Source organism: Sinocyclocheilus rhinocerous, unplaced genomic scaffold, assembly GCF_001515625.1.
Source record: "Sinocyclocheilus rhinocerous isolate Xijiao unplaced genomic scaffold, SAMN03320098_v1.1 scaffold1038, whole genome shotgun sequence".
Taxonomy (NCBI): domain Eukaryota; kingdom Metazoa; phylum Chordata; class Actinopteri; order Cypriniformes; family Cyprinidae; genus Sinocyclocheilus; species Sinocyclocheilus rhinocerous.
In genome coordinates, this window is record NW_015632707.1 from 682,784 (window position 1) to 704,846 (window position 22,063).

The 22,063-nt window shown below is 40.1% G+C and overlaps 1 protein-coding gene and 4 pseudogenes across 1 annotated transcript; 4 read left to right on the forward strand and 1 right to left on the reverse strand.

Moving 5' to 3' along the window:
- Positions 1-3,032: 3,032 nt before the first annotated feature.
- Positions 3,033-4,081, reverse strand: LOC107742722 (trace amine-associated receptor 1-like; annotated as a pseudogene).
- Positions 4,082-6,060: 1,979 nt separating this feature from the next.
- Positions 6,061-6,688, forward strand: LOC107742731 (trace amine-associated receptor 13c-like; annotated as a pseudogene).
- Positions 6,689-11,934: 5,246 nt separating this feature from the next.
- Positions 11,935-14,705, forward strand: LOC107742723 (trace amine-associated receptor 13c-like). The gene is made up of 2 exons (XM_016555759.1): positions 11,935-12,148; positions 14,065-14,705. The coding sequence occupies exons 1-2, from the start codon at positions 11,935-11,937 to the stop codon at positions 14,703-14,705; spliced, it is 855 nt and encodes a 284-aa protein (XP_016411245.1).
- A 1,139-nt stretch (positions 14,706-15,844) lies between these two features.
- Positions 15,845-18,506, forward strand: LOC107742724 (trace amine-associated receptor 13c-like; annotated as a pseudogene).
- Positions 18,507-20,650: 2,144 nt separating this feature from the next.
- Positions 20,651-21,917, forward strand: LOC107742732 (trace amine-associated receptor 13c-like; annotated as a pseudogene).
- Positions 21,918-22,063: the final 146 nt, after the last annotated feature.

Sequence of the window (22,063 nt, forward strand, 5' to 3'; positions counted from 1 at the left end):
AGGAGACATATAAGAGAATCACTCCTGAGCATAGAGTAAACTCTGTCAGAGCCATAGCCTTGTGGGCAGCACATCAGCGTGAAAGCACAACTGCACCTCAGACAAATCCCGTTCGAATCCCAGCTAAAGGTACTTTCCTGCTCCTGTTCAATTCTCACATGTCTAATTGTTTCCAGTCTCTACTCCTACTGTCCTGACCATTAAAGCTGAAAAACCCCATTGCAATAAAAAAAGCAACAGCAACCTCTGAGCAATATGGGGTGCTGTGTGTACATTAATGAGGAAAAAAAATGTACTTAAATGATTTTAGCAAATGGCTGCAATATAACAAAGAGTGAAAAATTTAAGGGGGTCTGAATACTTTCCGTACCCACTGTATATGAGAATCTCATCTAAGTTTCCTGAGCTTAGGAAAAGCAACCACTGAGCAAAAATTTTTCCTATAGGGATTCCTTGCCGCTTTGCTGGTTTCTCATCCAGGGCTACTTTAAAGGAAAAGGTGTCACTATTTACACTCCATTTAACTCCCAACACCGTCTGGACTGGGAGTTCATCAGAACCAAGCTCCACATCCTGAACACCGCTGGCTCGCTCACTGACAGGGATAGACTCCATAACCTTTCTGCCATTTGAGATGAACTTGTGTAGATGCAATTTCCCTTTTGTACACACATTTCGGGCTTCTTGTACTAGTTTGATAGCTGCATCCACATTGTAGAAATTACTTTTGATGAAACTGGCTGCTGCAGGATACTCTCTTTCGTTTTGACATGCAAGATACTTCATTCCATAATTCGCGCAGCCAGGAGAGGATGCTGCTCCAAAAAGATGAACTTTCATACGATACTCCTTTGGCTCTGAGTTTGTATCGCCATTTTCCCACCACAGGAACCGTAAGTAATCTCTGTCTTCCTGGCTTACATGGAACCTGTGGAACATCCTTTCTACATCACAGATAACTGTGATTGGATATTTTCGAAACCTGCAGAGTACCCATGTTAGCCCGTTAGTGAGATCGGGTCCAGTTAACAAGTGATCATTTAATGCGGTGCCATCATATTTGGCAGAGCAATCGAACACAACTCTAATCTTCTCTGGCTTTCTAGGGTGATATACCCCCTGGTGAGGAATATACCAGACGTTTCCTGCTTTGGGTTGGTGTTCAGCTCTCTCCGCATCACCATCCTTGAAGACGCCTTCCATAAATTTAACATAATCATCTTTGAATTTTGGGTCTTTCTCAAATTTTCCTTTCAGGCGCTTCAACCGCACCAGAGACATGCTTATTTTCAGGTAACTGTGGGCGTGTCTTAAAGGGGAGTTTTCTCATTCAGAAGTTGCGTGAACTGTATATCATCTTGTGATATGCTCCTTTCCCTTGGACTTGTATCTCTAAAGTCTGATTCAAGGGCTCTGATGACAGAGGTAGGTGTCAGTATTGGGATTTCCTTAACAGATACACGATGGCACAGGCCTGTAACTTCAGTTGACTTTGCAATCCGAGGTGAACAGCCAACTATGCTCCAACCCAAGTCTGTCCTGACGGCATACGGTTCGTCATCACCTCCTGTGATGACTTGGCGTGGTGCTAAAGCTCTTGAGCAATCGTAACCTATCAGGAGTCCGACTTTACAATCCAGCAGCATTGGAATTTCCTGAACAATTTCATTCAGATGATTCCACCTTCTAGCGGTTTCAGGAGTAGGAATGTGGGAACGTTCAAGTGGAATGAAGTCTCTGGTATAGGTATGTGGCAAGCTGATTAAGCCATGAGGGTTAGGGTTACCCCCTAACTCTGAGCCCACTAACTCTTTCACTTTGAACAACTGAATGCTTTCCCATCATTGTGGTAAGCTTTAACTTGACTGGCTCTGAAATTAACCCCATCCTCTCACATACTTCTTGATACACGAAGGTGTTGCTGCTCTGTGTATCCAGAAGGGCATAAACTAAGGTCTCTCTTTCAGGGGTGGAAGTTGAAGAAATCCATATAGGCACTATCATTTATGTACTCCCACCGTCGCCACTGTCTACGCAACAGGAATGTGAAGATGTGTTTTGTTCTGCTTGCATAGCATGAGAAAACGTGACTGCTGCAGAAGAAGGGCGGTCTTCATGAAGTGGTGTTGGATGATGTTTCTTGAATATACAACAAGTAACATTACTACTGCAATCCTTTGAGTTGTGTCCTTTCCTAAGACAGCCAAACCATAGGTTAATCCCTAATATGAACTTCGTTTTGTCCTCCACAGACTTACTGGCAAACGTTTGGCATTTGTGGATGGAGTGGCTTTCCCCACAACACCTGCAAGTGACTGGGTTTGAAACTGAATTTGTTGACTTTATCGGATCTGTTTGAATCCACCGAATTGCTTACTCCAACACTGTATGTCTTTGGCACTATTCTTGATTTATCTGATGCTTTCACATTAGTGATGAATGCATTAGCCTTTGAGCGCTTAACTTCTCTAGATGGCTTCTCTTCAGTGAGCTTGAGGGCATGAAAGGACGTTACAGGGTTGCATGCTATTTCTGCTTCTTGTGCCACGAAATCAGCGAACTCCTTGAAAGTAGGGTATTCCTCCAATTGTCTCAGCTGCATTGTTACATGCCGATTCCAACGAGATGTCAGCCAATCAGGGGGTTTTTGTAGCATTTTCTGATTTTCCTCACAGTCGTTTAACACCTGAAGCCCTTTGATGTGTGGCATGGCATTGCTACAGGCTGTCAGAAAATCACTGAATTGTCTCAATTTAACTGACTCTCTCGAGCCTATGTTTGGGCTGTGCGTGCACTTGTGGGGTGTGTGTGTTTTAGGTGCCGCTTGGAGGGGGCTCGCACACCTGACACTTGTTGGACGCAGAGTTTAAGAGTGCCTGGCATGTTGGTGCGGAGGGTGTAGTTTGGGAGATTGTCTCCTGCGTGGAGCTCGACGGTCCGTGTTGTGCTGCGTGTCCCGGCCGACCCTGGCTCGTTTCCTTCATTTATGCTACATTTATGTTATTTTTTGTTGTGTTAAAATAAATGTTTTGTTAAGTATTGTTGCGTCTGGACTCCTCTTTGTTGCAGCCTAAGAGCCGGCTGTAACACCAGTTATTCAGTTTTTCTCTGAGCGCACGCTGGATTACAAATGGATGGCCATACCGAGTATTCAGTGCTTCCCATGCTTGATCATAGGCTTCATCGCCCTTTCTGTAGAAGCTTCCTTCCAATACAGACTGTGCCTCACCGTTGACATATTTTTGTTGGTAGAACAACTTATCAGCTGGATTTGTGCATCGCCGCTCTATTAATGCCTTGAAACTTGTTCTCCACTCTAAGAACTTAAGTGGGTCCCCTGTGAAAACTGAGGGCTCAGGTGCAGGAAGTCTGCTGAGAAATGCTGAATGCTGTATCGATTTTGATTGTTTTCGTGCAACAAGGAGAATTTTTAGATAAATGCTGACAGCAATTATTGCGGGAAGGCCAAAAGCAAGAAATGAGGAAATGGTGCTGGCTGCTGCGATTTGAAAGATGATACAGGCTCCTTTACAGTTTACCTTATCGAAATAAAACTCCTCATCACCCAAAATGTTGAGTTGTAGAAACACCATAGCAAATCCAACAAAGGCAGCCAGACCCCAGCTTTGGGAAATCATAATGAGGAAAATGGGAGGTGCGGATGACATACGGCATAATAGCGATCGATTGAGATGAAAGATATGTGCAAAAGGGATGTGATGCATAACATAATATCAACACTGCTGTGTATTTTACAGAACACGTCTCCCAAGTACCAGCAAGTCTCAACAGAGCACAGCATGCTGGGAGGCATCACAAAACCTCAGATGAGCAGATCGGCCAGGGCCAGAGACAGGATGAGGTAGTTTGTTGGCGTGTGCAGCTGCTTGAAATGAATGATGGCGACGATGACCAGCAGGTTTCCACATACTGTGGTAAGCGCAATGGCACTGAAGAACAAATAAAGCAAAATCTGAATCTCTGACGGGTAGACGAATCTCTCACACGAGTTGTTGGACGACTCAAAACAGAGAACAGGCCCACGGTCAATCCTAGTCTGAGTTGAATTGTTTAGGTCCATGACCAGTTGGACATGGTCTGTTCAAAACAAACAAACACACATTTATTTATAAGCAAATAATTCACTGCTTTTCTTATTATCTTAACAGCAATCTAATAGTTAGATTTCATAGCCATAACTACACAAAAACATTATCAGCCCTGTAGCTTGAACATAAATCATACCATTAAACATTCATGAAAGACCTTACCTGTCTACAAAAGAGCAAACGTGCAGAAAGCACTTATTTATGTCCTCACCCCTCCTGCATTGCATCACTACTGTCACTACACCCATCATCTATCAACAACAGTAATCTTTTCCTATGAAATTTCCCTCTTATTTTGATCCTGAGTTACATAAATCAATGAATGCAGTCTGTTATACTATTTTTCTTTATCTTGGTGCTTTTATGTTCCTTGATATTTGATAGTTATTAAAATGAGCAGAGCTCAACTGCTTGGATTGATTTTTATCATGCATTTATTACTTATATTTGGTTCTTTTAAATGTATTTTATGTGTATGTTTTATTGTTTTGCCCTTGTTCCAGACCCAGGCGTTGAATTTTAAAATAAGAAAACCCTTCATTAAGTGTGCATAATTGCATTTTAAGAACTATGGACATTTAAAGAAAGATAAATATAAACTTTTAATATTTATTTCGTAAAAAGTTTAAATTTTTCAGCACATATTACGGCTGTCGCACAGTTGTGATGTCATTTCCATCACGACTAAAAATTTTGCCCCAATAATGCCTAACAGGGTCAGTGATATAAATATGATATAAATATTTCAATAGAATATGCTTAAAATCCTAATCAAATGTCTTTTTGATTCCTCCAGTGAAACATCATACCTGTGTAATTTCTGACTCTAGAGAAATCCTGTTGTGGAAATAACTGGTGGTTAGATTTATGTCTCCATCTAAATATGTTTGCGAGCTGAGGGACTTATTAAATCTGATAAACATGTTTGCAATATGTCCTGCTGTTTATCGGCACATTCACACCTGTCCTCATTAAACTCCAAAAGAATCACACTTGACTCTGATTGGTCCCTACAGGAGTGAAAACATTCACCTCAGAGCGTCTGAGTTGCCTCATTCTGATTGTGCTAATTAGATAATACGGAATAATAAGTTTGAGTTAAGTGAAGTTTAAAAAAAAAAAAAAAAAAAAACATTAAAAACAAAAGAAAAGAAAATATGAATAAAAAATCAATACAAACTACAAATATAAGCCTTCAAAATGTTTATATGGTGTAAATGTTGTGTTTTTGTATAAAAAATGTGGGTTGAAGATTTTTGGGTTGAATTTGAGATTTGTGGGTTTGGGTTGAATTTAAGATTTGTCGGTTGAATTGGACATAATGTTCAGGGCAATATTTATTTAGGCCTAGCATATATTCTAAAGCATTTATGTTTATTGATACTTTTCAGTTTTGAATGAACTGTAATGGACATTGCTCTTACTTCATCCACTATCTTGGATGAATTTTAAATTTTACAGATATTATGCGTTATGGGACTGTAAATCATCTTAATAAATCTTGCATTTGTATTTTTAAGGTCTTCATTAAGTGCTTCAGCAACTGCAACCTGTTTATTTATTAATCAAGCAAATAAAATATATCAAATATAAAACAAAAACATAAAATACACTAGTCACAAATGCTTCGGTGAATAGCTTTGCTGTAAGATAAAAATACACTATACAATTCAAATCAGTAAGATTTTAATAACAAATATTTTTATTCAGCAGTTATGCATTAAATTGATCAAAAGTGTCAGAAAAGACATTTCTAATGTTACAAAAAAAAACTGTAAAAATGTATCACTGTTTCCTCAAAAATATTAGGCAGCACAAGTGTTTTCAACATTAATAATAATAATAAATGTTTCTTGAGCACCAAATCAGCATATTAGAATGATTTCTGAAGGATCATGTGACACTGATACTGGAAATTCAGCTTTCCATCACAGGAATAAATTACATCTATACATACATTACAATATATTCAAGTAGAAAACAGATTTTAAATTGTAATAATATTTTACAGTTTTACTCTTTTTACTGTATTTTTCATCAAATAAATGCAGCCTTGGTGAGCATAAGATACTTCTTCAGAAGCTAATGTGGAAGGACTGGAGGAATATATTGAATCAATGTACTGTAAGGGAAGCTGCACTTTGCTTTTCAATGTAGTGTGGGGAGCAATAGACACATGAATAGCTTTTCTTCTGCCTTGTTCCGTCATGGTTGGACTGTATGCAAGAATTTTTGTGATTGTAAAACAGCACGCTAGAAAACTCTGCAAGGATAAAAATGAGAATATGTTTAAAAGCTCTTGACGATCGGAGCACAAAGCAGCAAAAACTCTCAGTGTGGTCGTGGGTGCTTTTATTATTTGCTGGTTGCCATTTTTTATTAACTCTTTGATTGACCCTTACATCAACTTTTCCACCCCACTTGTTCTCTTTGAAGTGTTTGTCTGGTTAGGCTACATTAACTCAACCATAAACCCCATCATATATGGCTTTTTCTGGTATAGGAAAACCCTTTCTCTTATTATAACAAGTAACAAATTCATAACAAGCTCATCTGATATCAATGTTTTCACTGTTTGATTTAATTTCAGTCTCTGTGCATCACATTGGACCACAGTTGATATTTTTATACTTACTGAAATCATTTACAACTAAATTCGCAAATCGCATAAACAAGGAATAGTGTAAATTGCATGTGTGTTTTATCTGTGCAAAAATAAAGGAATTCTGGGACACTGTGCTTTATGTATAACATTTAACACATATTGCCTCCCAAATTATGAAAAAATGGGTTGAATTATGTTGTGTAAAAATAAAGGAATTCTGGGACACTGTGGTCCAAACATTTAAAAAATGCAGATTTTAAGTCACATATAAAAATGGAATGCTTGTGTGAAGCTTAAGGCACACTTATTCAGTTGTTTATAGATTCAGTATGATTCAACCTAATTTCTATAAAAGACTTTATGAGCAAGGAATCCCTTAGCATTCTTAATAGGGCTGTGTTGAACTAGATTTCTCCATTTTAATAGATTTTTATGAACCGATAATGATTTTTAAATCCCGAGAATCGGTCTTAGTTTGCTGTTTTCAGTTGATGCGTGAAAAAAACTGTACTAAACATTAGCTAATTGTAGCGTGCAGCCCATCCAATAAATCGCAGTAACTTCTGATATGAAACAAGAACTGCATCCCAAATGACGCACTATACACTGTGCACTTATACACTAGGTACTTATGCACTCTACTCAACCATGTAGTGTATGAATTTTATAAGGTTATTTTGTCATAAATAATTGGAGTCTGATAGTCCCTCCCCCTTTACGACATAACATTCCACACTTCAAATGTTACACACTTCGTTTTTTTTGGTTATTTAAAGGGGACATAACACACACAGTTTCACCCAATCTCATGCTAATCTTGAGTACCTATAGAGTAGTATTGCATCCTTAATATCTCCAAAAAGTCTTTAGTTTTATCATATTCATAAAAGAAATATACAGCTTTACGATTCTCTGCAAAAACAGCTGAGCTCCTGGAAGCATGCCGTGGGCGGAGCTAAAGTCACAAGCCCTTGAGCGCCGATTCCCAACAAAACAGAAATTTGATGCCGTTTCACTGTGTGAAAATCCAGCGTTGAACTGGGCCTTGTTTATAAAACACTAGTCACCGAAATGACGGGAACTAACAAACACTTGCGAAACTCTGTTGCTGCCCCAGAAAAACAAACTGCATCCACTGTTCACGTAACATTGGGTTCTGTGGGAAGCTGAACAAGGTTATCTTTCCCTCACATCCAAAAGCACACTGAGAAAGTCCTGTGCAGCACTGCCGAATGAAGCAAGATGACGGCCATGCTTGCACTCTCACTCTAGTCGATGTGTGTGCGGGCGCGCTCTTCCGGGGAAAGTGCCCATACAGGGAATTCCGCCCTTCATGACGTCATGAAGAGACATGATTGAAAAAATCTTTCCAAAACTTGTAAGAACCTGGAAGGAGTGTATTTGGCACAGAAATATTCCGTCACATGTCAAATTTTTTACAATTTTTTTTTTTTACTTTGGCCATGTTTAGCATGAGAATCCAACTCGTTAACAGTGTAAATAACTTGGAACGTAAGAAACAGCATTAGACCCCCACCCCCCGTAAGTGCATAATCCAGGTATTTAAAATGCACTTTTTCTTTTTGGAATTTTCAGTGTGAACACACTACACGCACTATTTATACTACAAAACGTCATAGAATAGTGCATAAGTACGCAATTTGGGATGCACCTAAAGTCTTGGCTTTCAGATTCTATTTTATTATGAAATGTAAATAATAAATACTATTTTGGTGTTCTTTAATTGTGGTGTAACAACGCAGTATCCACCTCAGATCAAGCTAAGTGCTAGTGTGGGGCTCACGTGAACCGATCATCTCTTCCTATTTGCGACTAATAATAGCACGAAAATAAACATAAATGAACATCAGAAGGTATGTTGAAAGATGGAGTATAACTGTCACGGGTTGCCAGGGGAAAGGAGCTCGAAGGAGTACAAAGGAGGCCGATAGTCAAACGAACAGAGTCTTTAATTAATCTTCATGGGAACGTAGGAGAAAACAACCTCTTTACATGACGGGGACAGGACAAAGAAACTGAGGAAAGGCAGGGCTATAAATACTAAACCAAACGATGGACTAAGAAGATGATTAACGAACACAGGTGGAAACTAATGAACTAATCAAGCAACACAGGAAAACTAGGTCAAGGCAGGGAGAACAGAAACACAGAACATAAACGTGACATATCGCCCCCCCTCCCGGAAGGCGGGTCTTGCACCGTAACAGTTCCAATGGGCAGGGGGGGTGGGCACCCTGGAGGCTGGTGCAGGGCAGGAACAGGGCGGAGACAAGGAAGGCCTCCAGGGCAGATTAGGGAGTCCGGGGCGCCATGGCGGAGCAGGCAGACTAGGAAGCCATGACGGAGCAGGCAGACTTGGAGGCCATGGCGGAGCAGACAGTTCAGGAGGCCATGGCGGATCAGATAGTTCAGGAGGCCATGGTGGAGCAGGCAGACTAGGAAGCTATGGCGGAGCAGGCAGACTAAGAAGCCATGGCGGAGCAGGCAGCTCGGGAGGCCATGGCGGAGCAGACAGTTCAGGTTGCCATGGCGGAGCAGGGGACTTAGGAGGCCATGGCGGATCAGGGAGTCCAGGAGGCCATGGTGGATCCTCTGTGACCTTAGCCGGCTCGGCCACCACGGCCAAGGGCATATGCCCCCCCAAAACATTTTCTTGGGGAAAATTAGGAATTCTGGGGGGCGCTGTGGAGGAGCGGGCACTTGAGGGCGCTCCGGAGGGGCGGGCGCTGGAGGGCGCTCCGGATGGGCGGGCGCTCTGGAGGGGTGGGCGCTCTGGAGGGCGCTCTGGAAGGGCGGGCACGGCTAGCACAGGGGGCTCAGGAGACGAAGGAGGTCTGGATGGGACCAGCGGAGGCGAAGGAGACGAAGGAGGGCTGGACAGACCAGCGGAGGCGAAGGAGACTCAGGAGAGTTTTCTGGAGCGGACTCAGGCGAGAGGATAGGAGCCAAGAACTCTGGGGGTAGCGCCATATCCAGGAGCGCTGAGAGGCACGCTGGAGTGGACTCTAGAGGGAGTGCTGATGCCTCTTTTTCTGAGCTGAGGGCTGGAATGGATCTTGGACGGGCTCGGGAAAGCAGGGGTGGAATGGAGGGAGCGGGCTCATTGGAACGGTATGTGGAGGGTGCTGGTTTATGGTGAACTGGAGTACCAACATCCCTCCGGATAGGGACTGAACAGTTATCATTATTTACTTCAACAAAGAAATTAGAGCAATTTAAATCGAGAACAAAATTAATAGAGTCTGCTACGGGTCTATAACAATCGTCTGGAGACAAAAATCGGAATAAATTATCATCGTCCAGTCCCATCCGGAAGCACGCATTAAGCATATGATCACTCCAGCTCACCAGATGAAAGACACTCAGGAATTCCTCCACATATCGCTCCAAAGGCCTTCCATCCTGCTGGATGTTTGGAAGAACGTCCTCAGCCCAGTCCATCCTTTTCGTTGGTCCTGTCTTCTCGAAGGAGTACAAAGGAGGCCGATAGTCAAACGAACATAGTCTTTAATTAATCTTCATGGGAACTTAGGAGAAAACAACCTCTTTACACGACAGAGACAGGACAAAGAAACTGAGGAAAGGCAGGGCTATAAATACTAAACCAAATGATGGACTAATAAGATGATTAATGAACACAGGTGGAAACTAATGAACTAATCAAGCAACACAGGAAAACTACGTCAAGGCAGGGAGAACAGAAACACAGAACATAAACGTGACAATAACTTACCGAAATGTACCGTGTCTCATGCACAATCAGTATTTTATCTGCGGAATGACATCAGTAAAGTTTGTAAACAATGTCACGTAACATTACCTTTACCTCAAGAAAGTCATTCAATGTCCCTCAACTTGATAGTTTGCTAGAAAAATCTAGAGAGTGTTTTGATAATAATATGCTCTATATTACATATTCATTACTTTTTAAACTGTTCTTAAATATTTAATATATCTAATTCTTTAAATAAATGTGTCATGAAAACAAGCTCTTAAGAAAGCCACCATTTATATTTCGTTTAAAAAACAAATCTGTCACAGTACTGTGTTGATGAACATGCACAAAGACAAAGAAGGAGGTTAACAATCTTTAATAAATCCACAGGTAGTATATCCACACCAGAGGTTGCGTTAGACTTTAACATTGTCCGTCATTTTGACGGACAGGGTCGTAAAAATTCCGTCATAATCTATTATAACCCGTCATTTTAATTTTTATATTTTAATTATAATAACACATTTAATTGCTTGTATTTTTGTTCACATTTTCATTCTTAATAATGAACCTACAGGACGAGCATATAGGCTTATGCATTTATTTATTTATGAAGAGAACAGATGAACAGAGACTGCATCACTTTTCATGTTTAACACCACACTCCGCACTGACAGTGGAGACCACTAAAAACAACAAAATATGCTAGGGCTTTGTAAAACTAAATTGATTTCTCGATTTTAATAGATTCTCATTTTTATGAACCAATATCGATACTTAAATCCCAATCGATTCTGTTTTCAGTTGATGAATGAACCGTACATATGTTGCTCCTCCCATCCACTAAAATCGCAATAGGCTAAGCTTTGTGCGTTGATACTTTTGATATGAAACAAAGTCTCAGATTTCAAATTCTGAGAAATTTCAAAGATCTGAGGGATGAAGTGACGATAAGGGGGGAAAGGGAGGCTGGATGGTCACATAATTGTCACAGGGAGCTCAGGAGGAGCAGGAGAGCTGGACGGAACCAGCGGACACATAGGAGGAGTAATGGCGGTGTGTGTGTGGCCCACACACACCAAATGGCCACACCCATTACCGGGAGTGCCACGGACTGGGGAACGACCTCCATAGTTGTTTCAGGTCTGACAGACAGATCAGGGCAGACAGATAATTTCAAGCAGACAGACTGTTCAACATATACAGACAGTTCGTTCACGGCCTCCATGGCCATATCAGGACAGGAAGAGAGTCCTGTTGATGAAGGAAGACAGGGCATCTCAATATCAAAGTCAATTAAGTCCTCAGAGTCCTGGCTCAACTCACCCTCAGCAGTGTTGCAGTTGGCGGGGCTTTCCTCCGCACCCCCATTCTCCACTGTTTCATCCATCGTAGCGTGCGTCGTTGCCGGTCTCGCACCTGGTCAGACGGTCAGTTAGGCTCTGGCTCAGGGGCAATCCACAGCACTGTTGCTCTTTCTGGCAATGGCTCGTCGGTCGCGGCGGGCTTTGGCTCTCCGTCTGCGGTGGGCTCTGACTGATGCTCCGCACAGCGGGATGATGGTAGGCTGGGCTCTGGGTCTGGAGTTGGGCTGGCGAGTCCCTAATCAGCGGCGAATTGTTACTCACCAGCAACCATTCTACAAAGGTGGCGAGGCTCTCTCAAGGACCATCCCCGAACAACTGCGCTCGTGTGGCGGTATTTAAGCCAACACGGTAGAACATGGTGAGGCAGCTGTCTGGGTAGTGTGTTAAGTTGGCAAGGTCCACAAAGTCTCTCATGTGGTCCTTGAGAGAGCGATACCCCTGTTCCAGCAGGATGACAAGGATGGCAGGATCGTCCATAAATAAAAGAAAAACTTTCAAAAATGAAAAAACAAACACGGCGGAAACACGCCGCTATTACTTTTGGTAAGTCCGGTCTTCTGTCACGGTACTGTGTTGATGAACACGCACGAAGATGAAGAAGAAGGTTAACAATCTTTAATAAATCCACAGGTAGTATATCTACACACAAAAGGAAGGCTTGAAACACATGTAGACGTTGATGAGACCGGACAAAAACAAACTGAACAGATTATAAGTAGATAGACCAATGAGGGATTAATGAGTAAATTAACTAGACACAGGTGAACTGACTAACATAATCAAGGGGAAACTCCGGAGTTGGGCTGGCGAGTCCCTAATCAGCATAGAATGCAGTCAGCGGCGAATTGTTACTCACCAGCAACCACTCTACAAAGGTGGCGAGGCTCTCTCAAGGACCATCCCCGGACAACTGCGCTCGTGTGGCGGTATTTAAGCCAACACGGTAGAACATGGTGAGGCAGCTGTCTGGGTAGTGTGTTAAGTTGGCAAGGTCCACAAAGTCTCTCATGTGGTCCTTGAGAGAGCGATACCCCTGTTCCAGCAGGATGACAAGGATGGCAGGATCGTCCATAAATAAAAGAAAAACTTTCAAAAATGAAAAAACAAACACGGCGGAAACACGCCGCTATTACTTTTGGTAAGTCCGGTCTTCTGTCACGGTACTGTGTTGATGAACACGCACGAAGATGAAGAAGAAGGTTAACAATCTTTAATAAATCCACAGGTAGTATATCTACACACAAAAGGAAGGCTTGAAACACATGTAGACGTTGACGAGACCGGACAAAAACAAACTGAACAGATTATAAGTAGATAGACCAATGAGGGATTAATGAGTAAATTAACTAGACACAGGTGAACTGACTAACATAATCAAGGGGAAACAGAAACTAGGTCAAGGAACACGAGGAGAGAAAACACAACAAAAAAGTCCATAAATGTGATCTAAGGCTCTGTGTATTAAATGCAACTCCATCTGAAGGCACGTGATGGAGATTTACTACTAATCACAGAACCGGCTTTACTGACGAGATGCGCATGACAATCGCATGTGATTTATCGTGCAGCCCTAAAAAAATGAATAATGTTTAGTTCCCGTCTGCCCTTATTTGGTTCAGCTCCTGTTCTCATTTAGTTAATCATCATTTATTCAAATCACCTGTGTTGCATTATTCATCTCGTTTGCTCCTTAGTTTGCCTGTCCTTATAAGCCCTCAGTTTCTGTCGAGTCTTTGTGCTGGATTAATGTTATTTTCAACGGTCTAAGTGTGTTGATGTTTATTAAAGACTCCTTTACTTCTACTCCTTCTTCGTGCGCCTTTTCTACAACCATGACCGCGTGACATAAAGATGCTATGTGAAATTAGACGTTGGAGAGATATGTGGAGGAATTCCTCGCGCTTCCCAACGAGGTGAGCTGGCACGAATCTTCACTTGCTGCGTGTTTCAAGCTGGGGCTGGACGATGATATAATCCGCTGCGATCTCCCCATGTGTGACTTTCCCCTGATCGAGCTGATTAATCTCATCCTCTATTTAAACGATTCCGACTTCAAGGTGGAAGAAGTCAATATAAATTCTAAGTCGCCTCGTCCAGCTCTTCGTGCGCCTTTTCTACAACCATGACCGCGTGACATAAAGATGCTATGTGAAATTTTGAAACCGAAAATAGTACAAATATTCATCTTGCCACTTTCTTGGTAAAGAAACCACATTTTTACTCAAATTAATCAAAATGGATTTATAGCGTTTTGGAACCCTGTTTGTTATCCGCTTCAGTATCCTACAAGAATAACCATACCTGTCGCATGGGTCATGGTGATGATAAGTTGGAGCATGGCTGCATTATATTCTTATGGCTTAGTGTATTCAAAAGCTAATGTAGAAGGACTGGAAGAATACAGTGATTCAATATACTGTATGGGAAGTTGTACTTTGCTTTTCAATGCATTGTGGTCCGTTTTAGACACATTACTAACCTTTTTCTTGCCTTGTTCTGTCATGATTGGACTCTATGCAAGAATATTTGTAGTTGCAAAAAAGCACATTAGAACAATCGGTGAGGCAAACCAGCATGAAAATGAGAATATGTTTAAAACCTCTCGACGGTCTGAACGCAAAGCAGCAAAAACTCTCGGTGTGGTCGTGGGTGCTTTTATTATTTGCTGGTTGCCATTTTTTATTAACTCTTTGATGGATCCTTATATCAACTTTTCCACTCCTTTTGTTCTCTTTGACACATTTGGCTGGTTAGGCTACATTAACTCAACCATAAACCCCATAATATATGGCCTTTTCTACCCATGGTTTAGAAAATCTCTTTCTCTCATTATAACAATGAGAATATTTGAACCAAACTCATCTGATATAAGTGTCTTCACTGTTTGATTCCATTTTCATATGTGCAGCACATTGATACTTTGTAACCTTTGCAAATCACATAAATAAAAAAAAAGTGTAAAATCAGATGCTTAATCTGTGCAAAATTAAATGGTGATCTAAAATCAGATCTCTGGCACACTTCTGATGTTAAATACACATTGCATGTGAATGATGGAAAAACTTGAATTCTGATTTGATGATTCAAACATTTTTAAAATGTATATTTTATTCAGTTTTTAGTGTACAAAAGCGGTATGCTGAAGCTTAGGGTATATTTCTTATAGGTTTTATACATTATTTCTTTCCAGCCAAAGAAGGTCTTTAAAAGCCGTCCAGAAGAAAGTCATCCCTTTGTGTTTTTGTTCCTCTCAGTGGTATTTGCTTTGAAATACATGATCTTCTTGCTGCCATCTTTGCTCATGTGTTCAGTTCCACAGATTTTTTAATTAGATTATAAGGCTGAAGATGTAAATTGTAGTTTACACATACACTGTTACCTTGATAAAGTGGAGAAAATTAAATGTGTATATTGTTTTTGGTTGTTGTTTTAAAGGGGAGGTTTATGAATTGGGCCCAAGACATCTTTAATGTTCAGGGCAAAAATAAGACTGAAGGTTACTTTTTTTTATATATTTACAGTATGTAGCACAGGGGTGGCCAACGTTGGTCTTGGAGAGCCACAGTCATGCAGAGTTTTGCTTCAACCCTAACCTCAAACACACCTGAACCAGTTAATCAAGGTCTAGGGTTTATTAGAAAGCTACAGGCAGGTGAGTTCAAGGTTGGAGCAAAACTCTTCTGTACTGTGGCTCTCCAGGACCAACGTTTCCCACCCCTAATGTAACATGTAAAGCTTGTTTGCTTTTTTGTCTTTCTGTGCAGTTAAAATGGCATTAGATGTTATGATCCATGGTGCTGCATTTTGATTCATAGGATTTATTTCAGCTAAAATTGCATAGCTTTCATTTATACTCAACCAAATTTGTTTTGGACAAACCAGTACACTCTCAGAAAAAAAGTACAAGCTGTCACTGGGCAGTACCCTAAACTACAAAAGCCCAAAGGTACATATTTATATCTGATTTACCCGTAAATGGTACATTAGTACCTTAAAGCACATGTGTCAAACTCCAGTCCTGGAGGCAATGGCGGAGCCAGTGGTCAGGGAGGGGCCAGCAACCAGTCTGGGGTGGCACAGAAATCTTCATTATTTCAATATAAAAATGTGATTGACTATAAAGTATTGGACTGTTTTAGTGCCTAAGACACAACTGAATACAATTAATTTCTACTAAATTGTAATTGAGATATTTGTGAATTAGATCAAGTAATGCTGAGTGAATATAACAATGTGTGTATTACTCCCCACCTCCAGGTATTTTAATAAAGGGGCTCACTATAGCTTTATTGCTCAGTCAGCTTGGTTCTGGTTCTCAAAACACCCAAAAGCTTGTTCTCTATCATTGAATACTCATTGATGAGACATGCAGATATTGATAAGAATTGGTTAATAAAAAAAAAGAAAAAGAAAAAGAAAAAAAAGGCCGGAAGTCAACAGCACATAAATGCCAGAATGTAAAATGAGTTATTTTATGCATTTAAATGGTTTCATTTTCATTTGTAAAAAAAAAATATATTTTCTATTAAGAGCACTGTGTTCATATTTACTTGTGCATTAAATTACAAAAAAAACATCAGCTTGCGCCTTATAATTGTGATCTCGAATTGCACAATATTTTAGTAGGCTACATGCATTTGAGAGACGTTCTTTAATGTGATGCTATACATACATGAATCCACTAATCGCCTTTTTGGTCATTTCATGGCTTAACTGACGACAAAACTACATTGCATGTTCATAGTTTCTTGTTAGCTTTATTTATGATGAACCAATATAGAGCGTGCGCCTTATATTCGCGTAAAGTTGAAGAGTGTGCGCCGTGAGCACGGTAAAACAGCTGTCAGGACAGGACAGTTTGTTTTACTGACATATAGCCTAATAACATCTCACCAGACCGCAATTCACTGTTGTTCTACTGAAGCTCATTTGGCACGTTCCTTAATTTTTGCGCTCGTTTGACTTGCGCCTGGTGCTGAGGCGAAGTTGAAGTACGCGTCTGAAAAGTCTCCCGTTTGATGTGGTCATAAAGAGATACGGTGGTTCCAAGCCTTAAAGGCACAATATATAATTTTCGCCACTAGAGGGCACGTATTCAAAATAAACAAATAGACAAAGGCGTAGTTTGATGACGCCATGACTGAATGTGGAATCATGGGAGTTGTCGTCTTCATCCCCACAGCCGATGCAATCCGACGGGACTCCGGCAGAAATCATGTTCATGGATAAGCTAATGATTTATTAACGTAGTAGAATGAAGCAGGGTGAGGCTGAAAGCCGTCGAAGCGAAACGCGGCTGCTGAACGAGCGTGACACACGGCTCGAATGCAGCGGAGCTTTTAATATGCCACAGTCAACCGCTTCCACTCCTTCCGGTCGTGTGTATGTGGGGGGAAAAAGCAGCGCTGTTTTATCATACTAGATACATTTGAAAGTTCTGTTATTATGCTACTCTGCGCGGTCGTCACCGGTCTATTAAAACGCACAACATATTAAAGCGTCTTTGGTGTTTCCATGTTTTCTTACATTTTGTGCCCTTAATAAATGCATTTCTTGTCAAGAAAAAAAGGGACAAAAACTGCAGTTTTGAGTGGGGTGGCCAACCTTAGGTCAGTGGTGGCCATCCCTGGCCACCCCCTGGCTCCGCCCCTGCCTGGAGGGCCATTGTCCTGCAGAGTGTAGCTCTAACCAGCTCCAAAACACCTGGAAGTTTCTAGTAATCGCGAGAACCTTGGCTGTATCCAAAATCACATAATCTCTTGAGTAGGTACTTTTTTGAATATCTAAATACTTCACAACTGCAAAAAAGAATACGTTCTATATAGTATGAATGTGTGTAGTATGAATGTGACACTTCTTTTGTCACATACTGTTTTTCATAGTTGGGAAGTATGCGGTTTTGGATACAGCCCTTGATTAGCTGGTTCAGGTGTGTTTTGATTAGGGTTGGCAAAACTCTGCAGGACAGTGGCCTTCCAGGAACTGAATTTGACACCCTCGTCTTAAAGGTACATACTAATACATAAAAAAAATGTACCATTAGTTCCATTTAAAAGGTATTTGAAAGTTCTGTTCGCTTCTGTATCCTACAAGAATAACCATACCTGTCGCATGGGTCATGGTGATGGTAAGTTGGAGCATGGCTGCATTGTATTCTTATGGCTTAGTGTACTCAAAAGCAAATGTGGAAGGACTGGAGGAATATATTGAATCAATATACTGTATGGGAAGTTGTACTTTGCTTTTCAATGCATTGTGGTCAGTTTTAGACACATTACTTAACCTTTTTCTTGCCTTGTTCTGTCATGATTGGACTGTATGCAAGAATATTTGTAGTTGCAAAACAGCACATTAGAACAATCGGTGAGGCAAACCAGCATGAAAATGTGAGCACGTTTAAAAGCTCTCGACAGTCTGAATGCAAAGCAGCAAAATCTCTCGGTGTGGTCATGGGTGCTTTTATTATTTGCTGGCTGCCATTTTTTATTAACTCTATGGATCCCTACATCAACTTTTCTACTCCTTTTGCTCTCTTTGAAGCATTTGTCTGGTTAGGCTACATTAACTCAACCATAAACCACATCATATATGGCCTTTTCTACCCATGGTTTAAGAAAAACCTTTCTGTCATTATAACACTGAAAATATTTGAACCAAACTCTTCTGACATCAGTGTGTTCACTGTTTGAATTTAGCTCTTTTTCATGTGATTTTGATCTGATGCAACATTTTTTGTTTTTTCACTTAGCACTGCATGCTTTCTTACTGAAATGATGCTCTGACCACAGTTCATTGGAAAGCTGAGCACAAATGATGAACCATGTATTTTTCATGTATTTTTGTTTCATATATTTGTTTTTTCCTATATATTAACTTCCCATAAATCTATAAACTGGCAAAGATGTGTCAGTCAGTCCAACTAGTGGCCTATATCACAAGTCAGGGTTACAAATCAAGTTTTTGACAACACCAAACAAAAGCAGTTCATCTTAGTGGGTTAGATCTATGTATTTTGCACAAGGGAATTAAACAGGTCTACAGTGTTTGCTAAAGGAAAGGGAACAGAATACATATTTACAGAAGCAAATTTAGAAATACTTTTTTTTTGAGAATGAAATCAAACCATTGCAAAAATTCTGTTGTGATCATGTTCTTTGTTTTTTTCCCTCAGCGAACATCATTGTATTCTGTGATTAAAATGGGGAAAAAGTAAACAAAATGTTTTCCCTGAGTTCCTTTTGTGCATTTAGTAAAGAATTTTCAAAATTGCAGTTATGTAACCATATTGCATGATAGGAAAATCCTAAATGAATCTTACATTATTTTAATTCCTATATAACAATATCACTTTTTTGATAAACATGACACAATATAAGGTTAGGATTACATGAAAATAGACGTTACGCTTCATGAACAACACAGATGTATGAAGGGAATTAAAGGTTTTATAATAAAAATAAAGTGCATGTTGTTGTTGTAAGGGCTTGTGCAGGTGCTTTTAGGCAATGCAGCAGCTTGCTGGTGGTGTCTCCTTGATCTCTTATTTTAATAGCATACACTCTCAGAAAAAAGCTCCCACTGGGGTGGTACCTTTTCAAAAGGTATACCTAAAGGGTCCATATTGGTACCTTAAAGGTACATATTAGTACTGAAAGTGTACACATTAGTACCTAAAAGGTACAAAAGTGTACCTTGTGAAAAACCTTTATTTCTGAGAGTGTACGTTATTGTGACATGGCATTGGCAATAACGAAAGTTGGATAAAATTTCATCACAACTTAAAAGCTGTTTCCCAATTCAGAGGCTCCCTCCTTCAAAGGTTGCATTCATAGACTGAATGTGCCACAGTGGCATAACTAAGGGCAATTTGAAAGGCTCCTTCAAATGCGGCCTTGAAATGCATCCTTTGTTTCTCGGAACACAAAGTATATAACAGATGGATCATTCACAGTCCAAACTATCCCAAGATTCCCTGTTCAGCCGACAAATTGCAGGCAGAGCATTTGAGAAACCTGTTTAGATCAGGGGTTTTCAAATTCAAAGTGTTGGGCATGAGAGCACTTCTGGGAGGCGCAGAGTAGGATTTGTCGATATGATGATGAAGTTTCAATTTAAAGATTTTTGTATGTAAATGTAACAGCATAGCACAGGCCTGCTTATCAATGAGTTAGAGAGAGGATGAAATATGAGGAAATTAGAAACTACTCTGTGTTTATGTATTTGCACAAACACAATCTGTAAAAAGATAGGAGAAGATCGAATGTGTATAAATATATTGGAACTGTGCCTGCTGGGTTAGGTCTTAAAGTGACATACCTGCTGCTGTCTGTGTCATTTAAAGTATATCAAACAAAAGAAAAGAGAAAATCACTCACTGCTCTTTACAGAATAACATTTGTAGCCTATTCAATGCAAACAGTGTTGCCTACATTTTTTATTTTAATATTTGATGTCTTGATTTGACTTCTGTAGCATTTCTTGAATACTAGGCCTACCTGAAAAAACTTAAAGCACTATTTAACTTGTCTCTGTTGTATTGTGTTTATTTGTCCTATTGCTCATAATTTGTTTATTTTATTACTGATTGTATACTTGAGTAAAGTAGGATGGGGGATAACATGCTCATTAACAAAATTAAATTCTCGTAAACATCCGTAAATATTGTTTATGACTGTAGCTGATGCTTATGTAATTCTCGGCCACTCCCATAAACAACACCTGTCATTTGCCTTTATATAAACAAACTGGCAGTGAGGTTCTGCTTTAGGATTCTGGATCTGCAGTAATATCATAAAAATGGGCCTTGAGCTTTAAAGCAGTGAAGACTTTCTCTATGGAATTTCTTGAATATCACTGCCTTCCCCACTGGAATACAAGCTGTTCACTTGACTTTCATTTGAATTATGTCAATGTATTCTTGTCCTTGTACATATCTGCAATCTCTGTGCTGATGGTGTGTGGAAATCTATACTGTCATCATCTCTATAACGATTTTCAAGCAGCTTCACATACCAACCTCCTCATCCTCTCACTGGCCCTTTCTGACTTCTTGGTGGGAATCTGTGTGATGCCGGTTGAAAGCATTAGAAGCATTAACTCCTGTTTTTATATGGAAAAGTTGCACTGTCCTATCTTTCATGTGATTGTCTGTTCTTGGGTCTGTGTCACTCATTAATGTCATGCTTGTAGCTATTGATTGTTATTTTGCTGTTTGTGAGCCACTCATGTATATGTCAAAAATGACAATTAGAAAAACACTGATGTGCATACGTTTAGGATGGTCTGTGTCCATAATCTAGTACAGATGGGAAATTCAAACCTGACAGGAACAATTGTGATCTTTCTAAGGGAATGTGCAGTGGCTGTCAGCAATGCCTGGGGTCCAGCCGACTTGATAGTGAGCTTCATTGCTCTATGTATAATAATGTTAATTTTGTATGTAATTCTCACTGTGGCCTTGAGACAAGCTAAAGCCATTTCCAACACTTCAAAGAAAAGGGCATCTCAGGAAAATCCCAAATCATTCCGGTGGTGAAAGCAACAAAAACATTGAGCCTAATGTCTTTGCATATGTCTTTGCGTATTTCATTTGCTGGGTTCCCTGGTATATGAGTATGCTTAATATGAAACAATTTCAGAAGTTATCTGTGATCCTCTCTGCTTTACTCTGTTTGGTTTACACGAAATTCATGCATCAATCCCTTTATTTATGCAATATCTTACCCCTGGTTCAAAAGGTCAGTGAAGCTTTGTGGTTAGCCTAAAAATACTGCAGACAGCCACTAACCAGAAAAATCCCAAATCATTCCGGTGGTGAAAGCAACAAAAACATTGAGCATAATGTCTTTGCATACGTCTTTGCGTATTTCATTTGCTGGGTTCCCTGGTATATGAGTATGCTTAATATGAAACTATTTCAGAAGTTATCTGTGATCCTCTCTGCTTTACTCTGTTTGGTTTACACGAAATTCATGCATCAATCCCTTTATTTATGCAATATCTTACCCCTGGTTCAAAAGGTCAGTGAAGCTTTGTGGGTTAGCCTAAAAATACTGCAGACAGCCACTAACCAGATGAACTTATTTCCTGAAGACTGTTAATATGAAAAAGCCTGTATTTGTTGCAAAAATTATATTTGCATTGGTGATCTTTGGTGGCCTTTTGATCTTTACATCCTTGAGTCTCTTCATTTAGAATGACAATACACAATAAAGACATTAAAATTAGGAGATTAAAACGTTATTAT

Bases quoted from the DNA above. Each gene is read 5' to 3' on its own strand.
- LOC107742723 (XM_016555759.1), top strand. From the start codon at position 11,935: ATGGCTCGTCGGTCGCGGCGGGCTTTGGCTCTCCGTCTGCGGTGGGCT. The intron at 12,149-14,064 runs GTATTTAAGCCA...ATGGATTTATAG, and splicing joins ACAACTGCGCTCGTGTGGCG to CGTTTTGGAACCCTGTTTGT.